General features: G+C 33.0%; 2 protein-coding genes across 3 annotated transcripts; one reads left to right on the top strand and one right to left on the bottom strand.

Annotated features, from left to right (window-relative positions):
• Positions 1 to 184: 184 nt before the first annotated feature.
• ND-19 (NADH dehydrogenase [ubiquinone] 1 alpha subcomplex subunit 8) lies at positions 185 to 2,624 on the bottom strand. Its single transcript, XM_066298754.1, has 3 exons — positions 2,313 to 2,624; positions 2,087 to 2,262; positions 185 to 698 (listed from the first exon to the last, which is right to left on the bottom strand). Exons 1-3 carry the CDS (start codon positions 2,439 to 2,441, stop codon positions 476 to 478), a joined length of 528 nt encoding a protein of 175 aa, XP_066154851.1. The 5' UTR covers positions 2,442 to 2,624; the 3' UTR covers positions 185 to 475.
• A 459-nt stretch (positions 2,625 to 3,083) lies between these two features.
• On the top strand, positions 3,084 to 18,827 carry barr (barren). 2 transcript variants are annotated; one of them, XM_066298735.1, is made up of 13 exons: positions 3,084 to 3,257; positions 6,638 to 6,800; positions 7,404 to 7,580; positions 10,146 to 10,362; positions 11,357 to 11,603; positions 11,740 to 11,904; positions 12,609 to 12,724; positions 13,567 to 13,803; positions 14,417 to 14,582; positions 15,973 to 16,153; positions 16,834 to 16,962; positions 17,056 to 17,157; positions 18,386 to 18,827. In XM_066298735.1, the coding sequence occupies exons 2-13, from the start codon at positions 6,678 to 6,680 to the stop codon at positions 18,581 to 18,583; spliced, it is 2,058 nt and encodes a 685-aa protein (XP_066154832.1). In that variant the 5' UTR covers positions 3,084 to 3,257; positions 6,638 to 6,677; the 3' UTR covers positions 18,584 to 18,827. The 2 variants fall into 2 exon arrangements, with proteins under 2 accessions (XP_066154832.1, XP_066154831.1); XM_066298734.1 differs by having other exon boundaries at positions 3,085 to 3,257; positions 6,635 to 6,800.
• Positions 18,828 to 19,111: the final 284 nt, after the last annotated feature.

The following is a 19,111-nucleotide window of genomic DNA, read 5'->3' as shown; positions in this document are numbered from 1 at the left end:
GCTTCAGAGTTGCGAAATAAAACAAACGTCACTTCTGGGGATTGGCATAATTATCAAGACAATATGTTTGTCAAATAACCCATACGGTCATATCTTCTTAACATTAGCCAATTGAGCACAAAGCGCGAAAGCAAAGCATAAAACATTTGTCCATAATACAACGATTTTCCTTTGAGTATTAAAGTTAAATTAAACGAAAATTATATTTGAGTTTAGTAAATTGATCAAAACAACATTTATAATTACAGAATGAAATATCTACAGTATTTGTAATGAAACTTAGTTAAACAGAAGTTTCATTAACAAATTATTTAAAATTTCCTAAAATTATCGTACTACCTCTCTATATTACCATAACTTACGAACTGTAGTTTGTAGCGTAAATTCCTAGTTAAATAAAACTACATTTTAGTAGGTATTTCTTAATAGACTATAATAACATATTTTTTTCTATCAGCATTGGCAAACCAAAGTATTACCATAGGAATAAATAACGAGACCCATATTTTGCCGGTGGCTTTTCAACATCTTCGGGTAGAGCGGGAGTGGCATCAGGATATACAGCTGGACCTTCTTTTGGTGGTTTTGCTCGAGCAGTTGTGTGCACATGTACTTGATTAAAGTAGTCATACGGTGGTCGGTCTATACCAAGATTATCCTTCACGCATTTGTCAAAAACTGCTTGAGTCTTTCTACATCTAAAAAATAAATATATGAAATTAATTTCAAGTGAACCTATAGAAACTGTCCTTGAAATTTTTTCTTTGGACATTTTTGGAGAGCTATCAAATCTGTCCCAAATTATAACCTTTGTGGTTTTTTGCCAAGCTTTAGTTTTTTATGGATTTTTATTTTTATGAAAACTAGCCTGATGTTACTAACTTAAACCATTCAATGCAATGTGTTTTGCTGTTTCTTTTTACAAATCGACCATAGGAAAAGTTAGTTAATAAGTGTAGTTATTGATAATGAAGATGGTTTAGGTGGTGGTTTTCAGCAGACATTATTGATGGCATATTGAGAGAAATGTTTAATAACAACCTTGTTGCAATTGTTAAGTTACTGGTTTGACTAAGTAGAGAATATACTTTAATTACTTTAAATCTTCTAATATGGACAATATTTTAAATTTAAAAACATGACAAATTTATGAAATCCTTTCACATTCAACAACATAGATTGTCTACCAGATAGCAAAAGTAATATATTACAATAGGCTTTTTTTAGGTAACTACTGTCATATACACATATATTTACATTTTTTAAATAAATCCATTATTGCAGTCAATTTAATAGCATGACATATATTTTGTCAGTATTCTGTATTTTCAGGCGTACAAACTATAAAATTTCATGGCATATCTAGGTAGAATTTGAATTTACCCAAATTGAGTTGGTATTAATATCAACATTTTTTTAAATAAAATACTTTATCTCCAATAACCAATCAGGTAAAAATGGAGTATATTGGCCATAACTATTTTTCATTTTATCTAGTTTCTTCATAAAGAAGGGTTTATACTGTATATACTCAAAGAGCTCACACACAAGATGATTTCGACTAACTGGTGGTTTCATAATTATATTTCTGGACATAAGAAGCTGCAATTAAGTGTTCAGCAGCTCATGGAGTGTTTCTATATTGCAGCAGTGCAATGTAAGAATTTGAATTATTATAGTTAGACTTATGGAAACAAAAATATATTTGTGGGATATTAGGCATCATTCTGCCTTACTAATGGAAAAATACCACTTGATCTAACCTGCATTAGATCATTTTCTTTATGGCTCATTAAAAAAGAAAAAAACAGTTAAATATGCTTCAGTATGTTTATCAGGTGTATTATTTTAGTGCATTTCAATGTCTTATGAGAATGAACAAAATTTAACTATAATTTGGGACAGTGCTTAGGGTCACCAAGACCTAAAAAGGTGTCCATCCCTCAAAACATAAAAAGAAAAATGACATGATGACAAAAAAAGACAAGGGAGAGGTAGAGCTAAAGCCCTACATACCCCCAGGTTTGCTGCTACAAGTTAATAATGTAAAAGAAATAAGTAAATAACACAATGGAAATATCCTTACAGATTAAACTTTTGTTCTGAGCTTGACTTGTCAAGACAATTAGCATACTGTGTGAACTCATATGCACAAGACCTTTTTATTTGTCGAAAAAAATTCAATGTGCAACTGGTAACAGACTTTCCTTCATTTATACATTTTCGTGGATCTTTTAATTCATGACGGCACAAAATGAACTCCTAAAAAAGGTTGTTACATGATTTTGATTATGTAAGATTTTTAACCTCACATTATTCTCATATTCACAAGTTTTTCCCAAATGGAAAGCTCCAGCTTTTAACGCAGGACCAGATATGTTAACTTCTTGGACAGTTAACTCCTCATCTGTGGGCAATGTTGTTTCATCAGAAATGGTCATTGTAGGATAATTTTTTTACACTTTTGAGTAAACAAGCAGGAAACTTCCAAATTTTTTCATAATTGAATTCAAGTTTCACTTTAAGTTGATTGACTGCCTATTTGACTTTTGACACAGGAGTGTTGGGGAGTGTTAATATTGTTACGTCGTCGAACTTCCCGGAACTCAAATATGTGAGATCCAGATTCTCAAATAATGAGAATGACACTTGTTGACCAATTGTTGACCAACCATTACCGAATGCAAATAGGAACACCATAATATAATAAAGAGTTTTTACGAAATAGCTTTTATCAGTATTGCGATTAGCTTATAAGTTGACGTAGCTGCTAGAATAAAGAAACCTTGATCGGCGACCAAAATACAGATTGGAATGATAATTTCCATATTTTCGTTTTAATACAAACAATTACTTTTTTCTTGTATAAACAGCAGGTAAGCATATAATAATTCAAATACGAACGTAACATATTCTTAACAAAACGTGTTATATGGCATTTCGAGAAACTTGTAGTGCATGCGTAGCGCTATTGCCTAACGTCAGGTGTATCCCAGTTGTCATAAAACGTTAACCGAAGTAGCGCTCTTGCGGATCTCGAAAACTTTTAATATCGATCGAACTTCACCAAGTTCGTTTTATCGAATAGCCTTAACTGTCATTTTTTGGAAATTTCAAATTTAAATTATTTTTATTTGGTGTGACGTGTTTGTGCTGTTCCAGAAACTGTTAAATATATTGTAAATTGGTATTTGTTTCTTATTCTGATTTATATTGGAAAAATTGGGGAATCGGATAAGCAATTGACATTGATTAAGGTATTATACGATGTTGCTGAAATTGACAACAAATCTTTAAATACACTCATTGGTCTTAAGACCCCTCCACATGAGAACAACAAAGGGTCACTGCATTGCCTCATATGTTTCCAGAAGTTCAGATGTATATAGAAATCGTATTTCCAACTTTAATAACGAGTCCCTCCATAGAAGAACCACGTCTTAATTACACAAAATATATTAAAACAAAATCAACACTATTTACCCCCATCGGTTGCTTTTGCACTGTCTTTTATATTATATTGTTTGCTGAATTTCTTTAAGTGGTAACTAAAATGTGAAGGGAAAATGTCCAGGCAAAGGTCCTTACCTGCAAGTCACACCTCCACAAGTTTCTAGGTGATTTTACTAGTTAGCTAGGTTCTGTTTTTTTAAACATATTAAAGAATTGCCATAAAACTTCACTGAAGTATGAATTCCATCACTTATGTTCATTTATGGGACATAGTAAGGATATTCGCATCCTGCTTCATGTGATAGCCTAGCTCTATGTTTTGGAAGTGTCCACATTAGGATAGGTGTGTGCAGGTAGTGATTTATAAGGTCAACTGGATTTGCCATATAGCCAAACATTACGATATGAATTTTAGAATATCACGCCACACTACTTAGATAATTTTTTTTCACTCAGTACACAGTGTGCATTATCTGTTTTAGAATAAGAATTTGAATAATAAAAGCCAAGCAATCAATCAGACAAATATACAGGGTGTTTTAGTAAGTGTGTTGTAAGGTGATATCTCTGTCATGGTTACAGATGATTTACTTGAAAATGTTTTGGGGACAAATTGTTTGGTTTGATGATATACATTATATGGTGGGACTTTACTGTTTTTACTACTGCTGGTCATACCAGAAGCCAAAGTCAACTTCCTTATTTCAAATAGAACATCTTGTATATTTTTACATTTTTAGATTCCACACCTTAAAGAGACCAAATAATTATCAGGTCTGCCTATTCCTAAAGCTTACATTTAAATGCCACATATGATTTTTAGCTGCATAGGACCCAAAAACATGCCTATAATTTTGTTTACATTCTCCTAATAGTAGTAGTATGTCTACAGAATGATTAACCATTCTTAATCAAATTTGCAAGTTTTAATATTGAGTAATAATAATTCGAAATATTTTTGTTAGATTTGTAAACAGTATGGCTGATTTTTGGCAAAGTGTGTAGTCAGTAGTAGTAGTCACTCATTTAGTTGTTATCATGTAAAACCGAATATTATTTTAAATTAGAAATATGTTTAAGTGGAAAGCCCTCTTGAAAATTGGTGGTTATTTACTTTTCGTTATTGAAATTTTATCAAATTTTGTTTAAGAATTGTTATGTTAATCATTCTGTCAGCATGTTAGGCAATATTAGGAGAGTATAAACAAAATTACTAGTTACAACAATGTTTCATTGGGAACAAGGTGATATTCACGGAGGAAAACAAATTTAACAAATTTGGTTTCGATAGAGTAACTAGAGTGTGGGGAAAATCCAATGAGTCAGTGAAATAAAAAAAAAATTGCAAGTAACTGTAAAGTACAGTGGCAGGTCCTCAATAATATAGGGTCACCCATTCGTCAAAGGTCCTGATAACTGTATCTTATTGATGGCTTTATGAACCAAAATATTTACCTTGACACCTTAAAACAAAATCTTAAGCAAAGTGCTAAAATGTTAGAAATAAAGAATCGTTTTGTCTTTTATCAACATAATGATTCCAAACATAACACCACCGAAATTAAAACCTAATTGTTATATAACTGCCTCAAAAGTTAAGAAAACACCTCCACAAACTCCTGCCTCAATGTTCTTGAGTATTTATGATGCCAGTTAAAAATTGCAATTAGTAATTATGAATATTCTAACGTTGACCAATTAAAACTGGCTCTTCAGGAAAAGTAAGTAAAAATTTAATCTGGATTTTGCTAAAAGTTGGTTGAATCTATACCTCGCTCTTTCCTAGATGTAATTGGTAACAATATATCATGAATCAAATGCTAATTTCAATTCGTTGAAATTTATGTTTTTCATTTATATTAGTGTATGAGGTAGTGTTTAAGTTGGACTGCCAAAAACAAGAATATTTAACTCTCATAAAATACCGTTTCATAAAAATTAGGCACAATTATATCTCAGTTATTTACAAATGGATTTTGATGAACCAAATAAAATGATATTGTTCGGGCTACTAAATAACGTCAAAGTTGGTCCTACACCATACCATGGAAAGGCTCTCCAAAGTTTTATGTTACCACCTCCATATTTAATTGTTTTAATGGTGTGTATTGGTAATGATTCCTGATTGCGTGGTCTTCTCACATAGTGTCTCCCCAAATCATATCCCATTAGATTTATTTGTTATTGTTTCATCGCTCCATAAAATAAAGCGCCATTTTTTTATTCTCTCTTCACCATCTCAGTTCAAATGGTCTTGGGCGAATTTCAAAAATCGCTTAAAGTTCTTGGAGGATAATAAAGGAACTTTCCTGGCTATTCTGCTGTGTAAATTATTTGTCTGAAGCCTTCTTCGAATAGTTCTTGTACTTATTTCCAAATCTAATTGAGTTTTAATACTGATAAACGTCTTGAAGGGATCTTTTTTAAAGACTCGAACAATTTGCCTCTTTGTATGAGGACTTGTTTTTCTCTTCGCTCTACGTATTTTCCAGATTTGGTGGTTTCCTTATAGGATTTTCAATCATTTCTTTTGAGCACCCGATAAGTCTTGCAATTTCTCTTAGCGATTTTCCCTCTTTCCGCAATGTTAAGATCGCCACTCTTTCCTCTGCCCTGCAATGAACGTCACGGCCCATTTTCATCTGAGTTATTCTTCAGTACTTCGCTAAACGTTAAAAAGGAAATCACGGTGATAACTTAAAGGAAACGACAAGTTCAAACTTGAAGGAACACTAGTGCTATGTATTTTATTTTTCACGTCTCTATTTTAGCGACCAGACAAATTGAAACCAAACAAGACCGAACAAGTTTAAATTTTTATCGTGTTCACTTATAATTTTAGTTTCGGTGCGCATTTGGAATAATTCCTATTGAACGTGCATAGGATTTATATAGAGGTTCATCAAAATGTTTCTAAAAAATTGTAGAATTCAATTCTACCAAAAGTGTCAGCTAGATCTATTTCATGGGCCCCCACTGTATGTTACATGACATATTCCTAGAATATAGAATCCGATGCAAAAATACAATAATAAATAGGTTAAACAATTTAAAATATGAAAGTTGACGTCTGCTTCTGGTATAACGCGAATTGCCTTCCTCTGAACAATATTTGAGCGGTGCAGTTCTCGTTTTCGGCAGGACCACCCTTTATTGTATCGCATTTTTATATCGATTCCAGCAGTTTATCAGCCGATACTAAAATTAAGAGGAAAGATCTCGAAATGGAGACATCCAGTCCAATGATTCCATTGAAGCTAAAGGCCAAGAGAAGAAATCTAATTTCCGAAATGACTTTAACCACTCCATTAAGACGAGGACATGCCCAAAAGAATATTTTAGATGAAGTGAGTTAGTTTTATTAAGCGTCCAAAGTTCCTTTTGAGTTTTTACACACATACTAGATGTTCTCAAAAAATAAATGGGAATAGGATCCTGAAAACATGAAATGGTTAGATATCTAGGGTGTGAATATTAATTTTGCATTAATCTTTAAGACATGCATGAACATGAGAGTTTGCAGGATGAGTAAAGTGAATTATGCATCTTATGTGAATGCCTTAAACTCTTTTTTTTATCAATATTGTCTTACACTAATTTTTCGACAATGATTGCCTTTAATATTAACTACTTAATTTAATTTTTTTTAAATTTTGACTCTGAAATTCACGTTGGTGCCGCTCAAGGAATCAGCCTTTCTAGCGATGCCACGAGAAAAACCTAAAAATATGTGAGAGGCCTAAAAGCCATTTGTCATTTTATCGCTGTTTAATTTTAGCCAAAGGAGGTAAAATGTGATTGGTATCTGACTCCCGTTATTGATTGGATTTTAAATTTTCCCGAAATTTGATTGATTGTTAGTGTAATGAGGGAAACACTTACGAATAAAATTTCTTAATGCAGCCCATTGTCATATATGACTGAACTTTAGTAACATATTTGATCCGTAGTCAAATGATGATGTGGAACGTGCAGAAAGAAGACGATCAGTGGCCATCCGAAAGTCAATACAAGCCTTACCACCCCTTGAACCCAGTTCGTCAACTATGAATGATTCTATCATAGCCTTGAGCGAAGAAGAATTAAAAACACAGCTACAAACATTCTATCGATTACATTCGGAAAACGTAAGTAGATAAAGTATTGAGTAAAAAAAAATATTGTAAGTGATCTATAGTATGCAAGGGTGTCCTAAGTTGCAATGGTGAAATGGGCTTGCTTTAACCCATTAATAAAATAGGGCAGTCACAATCATTACCTTATTAGAAGATATTTTAAATTGAGAGAGCATAAGTGCTAAATTTTTTGTTACTGAAGACAAAATATGGATTAAATTGGCAAATTTGTAGTATTTTTTAGCTGATTAAAATGGGAATAACACACAAGCCATTGAACATCGCGTTATCAACTTATTTTAGAAAATGCTGTTTTTATATATTTTTTAAATAGGACACCATAAACGTATTTGTCCCAGTCGACAGCAAATTGCCATCTGAACGTAAATGTTTTTATCATTACTGTGCTAAACTTGATATAATGGACTGATAAGAATATGTTAATTTTTGGTCTAACAGTCTTTTATTTGAGAGCGACAATGACCAACATTGACGCTAATAAAAGATGTCCCAGGGAAAAGTGTCCACCCTGAATATCTTTTCTGTTGTTTGTTAAAGTAAAAAACGCTAAAATACGTCAACTTTGATAGGGAAGCGACATCCTTTGGTGAAAAAATTCTTTTTGAAATTTCATCCTTTCACTACTGAAAACCACACTTTTGAAATTTTCAAGTTGGAAGAGGGGTTGCGTTACTCCCCGCTTGAAAGGCGCTTCTACTTTCTAAATGGCCAAACTTTTATTTGTTATTTTTGTCCGTCGGTCTTGTACAAATTAAACAAAAACCAACTAACGCAATTTTGACCATGAATGTTATTGTAATGAACGTTGAAAATGTTCAGTTAGATTCAAAACGTTTCGACGTCCCAAATGTATCAAAAACAATTACATTTCAAACGTTCAATTTAAGATTAACAATCACTTTTTTTTTTTTAAGGAACAATCTATTGAAATTTCCCGTTACACTTAGTGGTTTTAGTACTTCGTGGCAAGACATCGCGTTGCAGCTGGTTCAATTTTTACATGTTACAAGAGAGAATCGAGATTGTGAGTCTATATTACAAAAATAATAATTCTGCAAGAACGGCAGCCCGTGTCTCCACTTTAAATTGTCCTGACAAAATGAGACTGGTTGTGTCTAAAGTGAAAGATACGAAGTTAACCGTTCAACGAGAGGTAATGGAGTTCAGATCGCGGTTTTGGGACACATTCAAATGGACAACAGAACGTCTGTAGGAAAAATTGCTGAGGAATCCGGCGTTTCAACAAATACTGTTCATAGATATTTAAAAGAAGTAAAATTCCATCCTAATGTTATAATAGTAGTACAGGGATTAAATGAGGATATCTATCGTCGATTAGAACTCTGTAAATCCTTTAGTACCACGTTATATTAAAACAAATATTTGTTATATAATACAACATTTTCTAATGAATGTTCGTTCCATTTATATGGTGAAACTAACAGACATAACTGTCATTACTGGAGTGAGGTCAATTCGCATTTGTTCCAGGGGATCCATACTCAACAATTGCAAAAATTAACGATTTTGGCAGGGATTTTGGTAATCACATCGTTGGGTTATTTTTCATTCCAGGAACCTTAAAGGAAAAAAATTGTCTACAACTTCTACAAGACGCGATATCTCCCAGGATAACTGAAATACTCAAGCAAGATTCCCCCTCTTAGAACAAAAATTAATTTTTCAACAGGATGAAGCGCCTTCATACTACCCTGCTGCTGTCCAACAATTTCTAGATGAACTTTTTCTTATAAAACGTATTGGCAGAAAAGGTCCGCGTCTAGAGAACCGAGTGTCGTGGCCTGCGAGATCCCCGACCTTAGCTCCCTGGATTTTTTTTGATGGAGACATTTGAGGACCAAAATTCGTGCCACAAAATCTGATTCCCCCGAGGAGTTGCGTGTCTGAATGATCGAATAGTGTAGGCCAATACCACCAGAAATATTGGACGATGTGCGATTATGTTTTGAGGAGCAGCTGTAAATATTCATGGAAGTCAACGGAAGTCGCTTTTAGCATTGCTTACCATAAAATATCGTTAAAAATGGTTAAAATGAAGTTACTTGGTTTTTGTCCAATTTTTACAAGATGGACGCACAAAAATAAAAAATTAAAGCTTGACTATGTTTTAAACGACGTATAACACAATTCCTCTTCCAATTTGAAAATTTCAAAGGGGTGGTTTCTGGGAGTAGAGGGATGACATTTTAAAAACAATTTTTTCACCAAATTTTAAACCACAAGGTTTAGGTGTTTTTAGAGGTGTTTTTACAGGCAACAGAAAGGTTATTCGGGATGGACACTTTTCCCTAGGGCCCTTGTATATATTTTTTAATAAAATAAACTAAAAGATGAACACCTACCTCAAAACCGTGTGATAACTCGTACTTTAAATTGTTCCAAGTTGTTAGTATTTATTTTATTATTAAATACTCTTTTAGAAAAGAGCAAATGCACCATTCTCACCGTGAATGGTTGAATTCAAAAGATTAAGGGAAAAAGCGCAATATTAAGTATAGGCACATATTAAAAAAATATATTGATGATTTTTTTTAGAAAATAAATGTAAAAAACGCCTGGAGTTTGCGCGTTATCGATGTGTTAAAACAGATAATAACCAAAAACCAGCCGGACGTATTGAAAGTAGCAGGAAATTCTTTAGAAATAGCGGCGAGAGTTTACGGTTTACGCGTTGACGATTTATATTCTGAGGGTCTCAAACTAGCAGGAAATTTAGCCAGAAATTTTGCAAGACCTCAAGATGCAGAGGACGGTAAGTTTGTAGTAAGATTTTCCCATAAAGAAGGTATTTATGTAAAAAAAAATTATTAGTATTTGCTGTGGACAAGTTAATTTTATAAAAATAAATAATTAAGTGTTATTTATCACACTTATCCTGTTATAATCATTTATATATATGCAAATATTGCATATAAGTATTGCAATTCACATTAATATATCGGACACGAATAAGTACAAGACTAATTAACAGCCTTTCTAGTAAATGAGGGATGATAATGCTAACACATTAACAGATTGATTACCTACCACATTACTGATACTTATTAAAAACTTATATTTCTTATAAGCTAATGTCACTGTATGGCATCACAAACCGTTTCCTTACACTGTAGATTACAACTCCTTGATCCGTCTCATTAGAATGTTGCTGATGAAGACTGCAAGGGCGTAACTGATTTTATTTTTTAGCACCTCTACTGTCCCCTGAGAATACTTAAGTCTCTACCGAAGGATCACCAACAACTTTGTAAACTCTTAGGTTATTTTTATTTCCTTGTAGGTCTCCACCACACATGTAGCGAACTTTACAGGTTCCCTTAGATATGTGGTACCTTATAGGCACCCTCGTGTATGAATGTAGCCATTTCAATGATCAGATGCAACATGACCTCGTCAAGTTGATTGAGATCTGCAAGGAGCACCAAAGATTTGACTATGTATCTTGCGCGTTTGAGTAGTTCCTGGTGTGTTAGATTCCGAAAATGTCATGCAACGACCTCGGGTACGATTATCTCATCAGTATGAATCCGTATAGATGAGTGTTAAATCGGGGTCTTTTTCCCGGAGCTAATTATGACTGTTACGTGGCTGGACTGGAAATTCTCCAAACAGCCTTCTCCCTGCCAAACTCAAGGCATCTAAGATAGGAGACCTCGGATCCTCCCATATTAATTTTTTAGAGTTTTGCATTAGACATATTAAAACCACTTGTTAACTCGTTTTTACATTGTGTTTGTTATTTGAAGAAAATGCTGAAGGTTTCAACGCATCAGAACCTGAAGCTGAAAAGAAAAAGCAACGGAAAAAGCGAACCTTGATAACTGGGACTAAAAAATGCACTGCCAACGACGATCCAAAAGCATTTCTTTGCCAAGTACCCAGACTGGAATCGGCAATTTTTTCTGCGAGAGACGATCCAAGTTTGAGTGTTACTGGAAACCTGTTTACAAACAAAGTTCCCATGGACCCTATAGGCTATAAATTCATGTTTGTGTAAGTATGACTACTGCAATGCATGTAATTTTACTTTTTCTGTTGTATGTTTGTTGCTCCTACTTTTGCATCTGACGATCTCTCTTTTTTTGAGCTGAGGCAGTGCAGGGAAATAATTGTAGTAATATTTTTATAGGAGTAAAGAACCAGGATGGAAATGGGAAATTGGAAGCGATTTGCCAGTAAGTTCCGGTGACAGTGAAAAATTTCCAGTCGACATAAGACCTACTAACCAGTATCATATATGTGCACCATTCACGGATTTCAGAATTGATTTGTGGGATCCAGAAGAAAATAATGAGTAATTTACATTTATGCAGATTTAGTTTATAGTTGATGCTATTTAAATTTGTTTTGTTGCCCATTCACGGAGTTTCCCAGTTAGTTCAGAGGGTTTGTCCTTTTGCGTTTGTTTAAAGGACCTGTCTAATCATGCTTTTTTCGATTTGGTTTAATATTAAATCAATTTTTATTTCCTACTGATTTAGGTTAACTGCCCGCTAAATCATTTACAATAAACTTAAAAAAAAAAATAAAGAAATGACATTTAAAATTAAACACTTTATTTAAGATAAGTTTTTCAAAACTGCTATAGGGAAGTGCCAAACGCTTTTTGTGATGACGAATAATTTGAAAGATATTGCCCCCTGAACCATGACAAGATGGGAAACTCTATATTTTACATTAAAAAATATTGAATCTAAGAAAAAATTACTGAGAATCACACTTTTTTTCTAATACTAATAGCAGCCCAGCCAGATCGACTCATTAATCACTGAAAGAAATTCATACAGTTTTCAATGTTTTTTTTTTTTAGTTTGCAATAGATCGTTTCAAATTTACTGTTTTCAGCATTGAGCGCAAATTTCGTACAAAACTCGTTTGGTCCGGTGATGTATTAGCGTATCGTTATCTATTATTGTGTATTAAAAACTTATTGTGAAAGTGAAAATGTATTGTTTTTCAGTATTTAATAGTACGATTCCTATATAATTCATTTCGTAGGTTACTTACAAAGTCCACCACTTTAGACGAAGTTGTCTTAGATGACAATGGGTTCCCAATTGCGGAACTCGATGGTTCAGTTCACGATGTTTTTGCAGATGGGAATGACGAGGGTGGTAAGTTTCTTGTAAATCCATATTTTTTGTCTAAGGCGGTTCATTTAATATAGAGTAATATTGGTTAGGTATTAGGGATATTAGGTAGGTAAATTTAGGTTGAAAGAAAAGCTGGACAGAGCTTTCATCGAGACGCAGTAAAAATGGTAAAAATATTTGGCACTTCCAGTCTGTGACACTATAAATAGTTAAATGTTAGATAACAAATTCAATCAATATCATTTGCTGTGTGATAATTAGAAAGTCTACACCACATGATTTAATATTGTGTGCAAATAATCAATGACGTTAGCGATACTTTCTTCATGTGTTAATACTCTGGAAAAAAATTTTGGGACTTCAGTTTGATTCGGAGCAAATGGTAAAGACCAAATTAGCTTTTCATGGCGTAAATCCTTTATTACTAGTTTACATACTTCTGTTTAAACACGCCTTCAAATAATAGCTGTTTTCTATTAAATTTTAAGCAAAATTAAAGTAATTTGCTTTGGCTTTGATTAAAAATGCTCTTCACATCTATGCTACGACGATTTAAATAAACGTATGTATACAATTTAACTGACTCTTGGTCAAAATTATAATATTTAAAGGTTTTGCTGAACTTTTTGAAATAAGAAAATTCTCATTTACCCACTAAAATTGCAACCTTCGATTCGTGCGCGAATATATTGTCTTGCGAAACCTATACTTTAATCTACTGTTATTGTACGAGGACTATAATAAATCAGTTTAAGGCCACAAATAGCAGGCATCAATGAGAGTGTTTTGTAATCAAATCTTATATAATAATAAATGTTGCGCAAATTTGTGCAATTATTCTAAATAATAATTTATTTTGTTAGGCTTGGATGATCTTTTGACCGACGAAGAAGAAATAGAAATGCCACTAAGGAATCGAGACCTAGAAACTATAGTAAATTTCAATCCAACTGAACAGGGTCTCGTTAGTAACGCCGAAAGGTCCGTTTATTCCTTCAACAATGTTATGGACACCGCTTATGGAAAGGTGGAACACATTTGGGCCGGTCCAAGTCATTGGAAATTGAAATTTATACGCAAGAATTCCATTGTATATGCAGGTAACTTCTGAGAGAAAATTATATGTAAATTTATTCAGATTATGATATTTGAGTACTATTTATGTTCTAATGTTTATGATGAATGATGCAAACAGTACGAACATGAGAGGAAAGAAATGCTGTTTAGTTCTTATGTCCATAAACACATCAATCAATAACTATTTTCAACAGTAGTCACAATGTCGTACACGGCATATTGTAATATTTTAGTATTATTAGAGTCCATTGAGATTTCTCAAGCACGTTGAGTATTGAATAGAAAATCTGAAAAGGAAAAAATGTTTTAAGGTAGCGATTTGGAAAATTGAGGATTATTATATCTTTGTTTTTGTGACTACCCCGGAAAAGGTGAAACGTGATATGAGGGGCGTATGAAAAATAACTGATCCGTGTATCAAATAATTTTTGTCATGGAAACCTTTATAAAAATGTATTTTCTTTAAAAGATTTTCACAAATAGGTAACTCACAATACGACTGTTCGAGATCAAATCAAACCCAAATTAAAATGACAAATTTATAGCAAACTTGGCTCTTCTATTCTACATATATTTTGTGTAAACAATAATAAAAGGCATAAACTAATAAGAGTTCTTGACACACTCCATATTTAGGAAAAGACAGAAAAGAAGAGGAGAGGAGAAAAACAAAACCTCTGAAAAGAAAGTTTGAACCGCAGCCATTTGACTGGATGACATTGTATTACAATACGCCCAGTGATCTTGATAACAAAGCAACGAGGCCAAAGAAAAAGAAATGTGTTGTGGTAGATACTAGAAAGTGAGTTATTTTGAATACCCTGTAATTTACACTTTGTATATTTTATTTGTAGCGCAAGTTTTACTTTCGTGTCAAAGCGTCCGCATTTGCTGGTTGTCTTTAAGAGGTTATTACCTGCATAAACTTTTTTATTTTCTTTAGTACGGGTTGATTACACATCCAGATGAAAAATATTTCTGTGTTGTCAAGAATAAAAATTGTGTGCCTGAGGCGCATATCGCCGAAATAAGCTATTGCCCAAGACAAACAACTAAATGCACTATTACTGACTTAAATAAATATAGTTCATTTTTTTGCCTCCTTTCCAAAAATAGTAGACTAACAAGGTAATAGTAACAGGCATGTGGATCATTATTTACCTAGCGAGCCAATTGGCCATAATGTCGTCATTGTTCCCATTGTGAAATATTTATGCCTCAATTGTTTTAGATTCAGGCGCTACATCCATAAGAATTTTAATTTAACGATTGAGTCACAGTATTATAACAGTCCACAACCTGGTGTATAATATACTATTATTTTCAATCACGTATTAGTAAAAATAAAAGGAAAAATGTGGGCTTTTTTAATCAAACCGCCGGTGTACAGGGCGTCGCAAAAGTAAATGCAGATACTTTACGGCGTGATTGTAGTTAGTAAAACATTTCATATGAAGATAGGTCGGCACATGGGCTCCAATAGAGCTAGATTCTTTTAAACGGTATTCCCTGAAGATAGTTTTTTAATCGATATAACTGAAACGGTTTGGCATGACATCCTGCAGTTTGTTAAACGGGTCCGAAGTAGGGTACTTTTGGCGATAACATTATTCCGCATTCGCCATTTGGTAATTTGAACTTTAAATTTATTATTTATCGCTTGCAATAATAATTTAATTACCTCAGTGATTTACCTGAAATGCATCTCTACACCTCGTTCATTTTTCGACATATTTTCTTTAAGCTTTGACAACCTTTTGATTTATTTATGTCATTCAACTTCTAATTTAGTATCAGAGCGACTGGACTTGTCGGAACAGTTCTATATATCCTCTTTCGTATTTTGAGGGTCAAAACAATAAGCGTGACGAAAATGATTAATTCATATTCGTTGCACAATTGTCAGATGAGTAGAATATTTCACGAAAAATATTGCCACAAGATTGAGTTATATCAGTTAATTACAGTATCACATGGGTGATCAGGAAAATTATCGCTATTATTACACTAGTGCAAACAACCACAGTAATTACTCTGCGATTGGTTCAGCGTAAGAAAAGAAAACCAGTATTGTATCGTAGCATCGATTATGGAATCTATCTTTACAATAATATTTGATTTTAATCATCAAGCATTGTTTAGGGTCATTCTTTTCGAAAATTGTTATTAGTTAAAATAGTAAAATTTTTCAGGATTTTGATGCCTCTGCGCAATAGTACAGCTATAAAAATGATAGAAAATATGGAATATCTTTGCACCATCCCTACCATGAAAGTGGTCAAAAAGAAACCGTTAGGAAATGAAGTGGATTATTGCGTGTCTGGTTACAATTACGATAACCCCAACGATAGTCATTATTGTCCACCACAAACAGTAAGTATTTAAGTTCTTCTAATTTTGACACTCATGTCAAATATAAAAAAATTTAAGACCCCTCAGAACGACGGAAAAGTTTCGCGTCGTGGGCAAATGTTCGCCCCGTTTCAATTTCGCTTAAGTCATACTGGCGCAAATTTTACCGCTTAGATTTTAGCCGCGAGTTTCCCGATCTGAGAGAGTCTTCAACTTTTCAAAACCAATGACACCAACCTTTTAGCGAAACTAATAATAGTAACGAGTTGTGAGCTGGGGGTTCAATAGCAAAATGGGATAAAATTATGTCATAAAAAGTGTCTCATGACAATAATTGCCGGCACAATGAAATATATGGTAAACCAGTTAAAAATAATGGATTTGTGTGGCACTGAAATGTACAGTGTGTTCATTTTAGTTTGTCCGACCTTTCAACGACTGTGACATTTTTTTGTTTTTAAATTAAGGTGCTAATCAAAAACATGTTTTACATGGTTATTTAAAAATTTTTCTATTGCGAGTACTCATGAGATATGTTTAGTATTCTTTGTAAAATCTGAAAGTGTAATAATAAATGTGTTTATAAAGGCATTTTAACGTAGGTACCTACAATTTTCAAAATATGACCATCCCATATTGTTAATTGAGTCATTTGCAATTTCAATGTAAATTCGTATTTGTTAAACTGTAATGTTATTTAGGAAGACGTTCATAACAATGGAGACGATACAGATAACCCTTCCGATGATATGGACTGTTCATTTGCAAGATCAAATGACGAGTATGCCTCAGAATTTACGGGCGATAATATGGTCGATGCACCTTATATGGTTCGTTGAAATATTTAGGAATCGTTGCGAAACATTAGAACGAATTAAACTGATAAAGGGTCTTTGAGCACTACAACAGAATTCATATTGTAGGTACAACAATCTTTCATGCATTACGCGACAAGAGCTAAGAAAATGGATATGAAAAAACTGAAGGAGTCGGTATGGTGCGCATTAACCCAAACAACAAAATTTGTAAGTTTATTTTTGAGTATATTTGATACTTTCTAATTGATTCCCGATTTTCGTCTATGATATGTGTTAAATTGAAAGAAAGATATAGTTTTATTTAATGAAAAATGATAATGAATTGTAAATTTACTATCATTTAAATTAATTTTACGTAAAATCTAGTCTACGACTTATGTTTTGTCGTCGTCTTTTGAAGAAAATTATTAGTTTTCTAGTGGCTACAGAAAAAATTCATATCATAAAATTAATCAATTTTTCTTAAACAGTAAAAAAACGTTGTTATTGTTAAAAGCAGTTCAAATTAGTTACCGTTTGTTGCTATTGCCTGTGTATCTTATTCTACTGACTGAATTAAATGATCTATCGTCGAATAATTTTTTGGCAAAAGGTAAACATAAAAAAATAGTATTTATTAATATTAATAAGTAAAATAGAGAAAAATACAGTTAGTGTCCAGTCATTAATAATTCCTGTCCATAAGTGAAATTGATTCCATTAAATATTCTTCAATTTTGAACTTTTAATGGAACCGATAAAATACAACGGTAGCCGATGTTTAATGGTTATATAGATCGAATGTGCCTGAATGTTAAATTTGTAAACTTCTAGTTGACGCTTAGGAAGCACTAGTGAGAACTATAAATGGACATACATACATAAATAACGAAAAGCACTATTTTTATTATTGGCGGGCCTTAGTAAAAATGATATATTCATGTAAAGATGTCAAACCAGGGTGGTTTTTCTCCGTATTAAAGTATAAAGAATATACGCACATGCCGAAGTAGCCTCGTGTGCGTATATTCTCTATACTTTAATACGGAAGGAAAGGAATAGAACATGAAAACTACAGGCAGGTATCAGTTCTACTATTTTGACGATTCGTTTAAAATGCTTCCACCTACTGAAAATTTATGCAGGATCTTTACTACATATTGCTATAGAGAACCTAGCCTGCTATAGTTAACCAAACGTGTGAAGAAACAAGAACCTGTTAGCGAATATGATTGGTTGGTATGATTGAACGTGTTAGGATAGTGTTTGGCAACCCGGCAATACGCGTGTCTACTTATTGGTTTCATCAAGCATGTGTGTGTGTGTGCGTGTGTATAAAACGGGTACACACACTTCGTGAGACATTATGTAAATATTAAAATTGCTGTATATATGAGCCAATTTTGTATTATGATGTTATTCGGAATTATTTTCTGATTTCAAGTCTTCTTTTCAGGATACATCGGCACAGGTAAAACAAATGCAGTTTTCTCAGATGTACCATCAACTGCCGCAGTACCTTGATGAGAAAGCGGCATCCGAACTGTCCTGTCCACTAGCTTTCGTTGCTTTGCTTCACTTGTGCAACGAACAAAATTTGAGTTTAAAGAGTCAGAATGATTACGATTTCTGCATTTCAAATTCTAATTTTTAATTATATAATTTTTTTTTGTTAAATCCAATCTTGAATCATACACCATTTGAAGTGTTGTAACTCTTTAAATATTTTTTGGTAACCAACCCACGGAAAGTAGTAAACCATGAAAATTTTGAAGTGTCTATCTTCACACTTTCAAAAGAAAGATGAGGAGAGAGTATATCGGGATTCCTTGGTTTATTTTGTAAATAAAATTGAAATTTAGTTTTTATACAGTAATTTCTTATATAAAGTTTCTGTAAAATACAGAAAAAGTTTTTTAAAAAAATGGCGTTTTTATGACATTCCTGAAATGTTAATATTATATATTGATGTTTGAACGGAATTTTACGCGTAATGGTAATTACAGGGAGAAAAAAATATCTTTAATTTCACCAGTGGTACCCACATCAGGACGTCATTGAACATCTTTGAAAGAAAAGTGGTACGCCACTAGTTTCTGGGACGAAATACATTTTCTGTTTTGTGTTCCATTTATAATGAAAGCTTTTTTGAATTTGTATCGTATGATGCATCGCTAAATTA

The sequence above is a fragment of the Euwallacea fornicatus genome, chromosome 31 (genome assembly GCF_040115645.1).
Source record: "Euwallacea fornicatus isolate EFF26 chromosome 31, ASM4011564v1, whole genome shotgun sequence".
NCBI classification, from domain to species: domain Eukaryota; kingdom Metazoa; phylum Arthropoda; class Insecta; order Coleoptera; family Curculionidae; genus Euwallacea; species Euwallacea fornicatus.
This window is presented reverse-complemented; position numbering and strand designations above follow the sequence as displayed.

Coding starts and splice junctions, on each gene's coding strand:
- ND-19 (XM_066298754.1), bottom strand. CDS start 2,441: ATGACCATTTCTGATGAAACAACATTGCCCACAGATGAGGAGTTAACT. Junction 2,263..2,312: donor CTTGTGAATATGAGAATAAT/GTGAGGTTAAAA, acceptor AACCTTTTTTAG/GAGTTCATTTTGTGCCGTCA. Junction 699..2,086: donor TCAGAACAAAAGTTTAATCT/GTAAGGATATTT, acceptor TTTATTTTTTAG/ATGTAGAAAGACTCAAGCAG.
- barr (XM_066298735.1), top strand. CDS start 6,678: ATGGAGACATCCAGTCCAATGATTCCATTGAAGCTAAAGGCCAAGAGA. Junction 12,725..13,566: donor AGATGGGAATGACGAGGGTG/GTAAGTTTCTTG, acceptor TTATTTTGTTAG/GCTTGGATGATCTTTTGACC. Junction 16,963..17,055: donor TGGTCGATGCACCTTATATG/GTTCGTTGAAAT, acceptor TTCATATTGTAG/GTACAACAATCTTTCATGCA.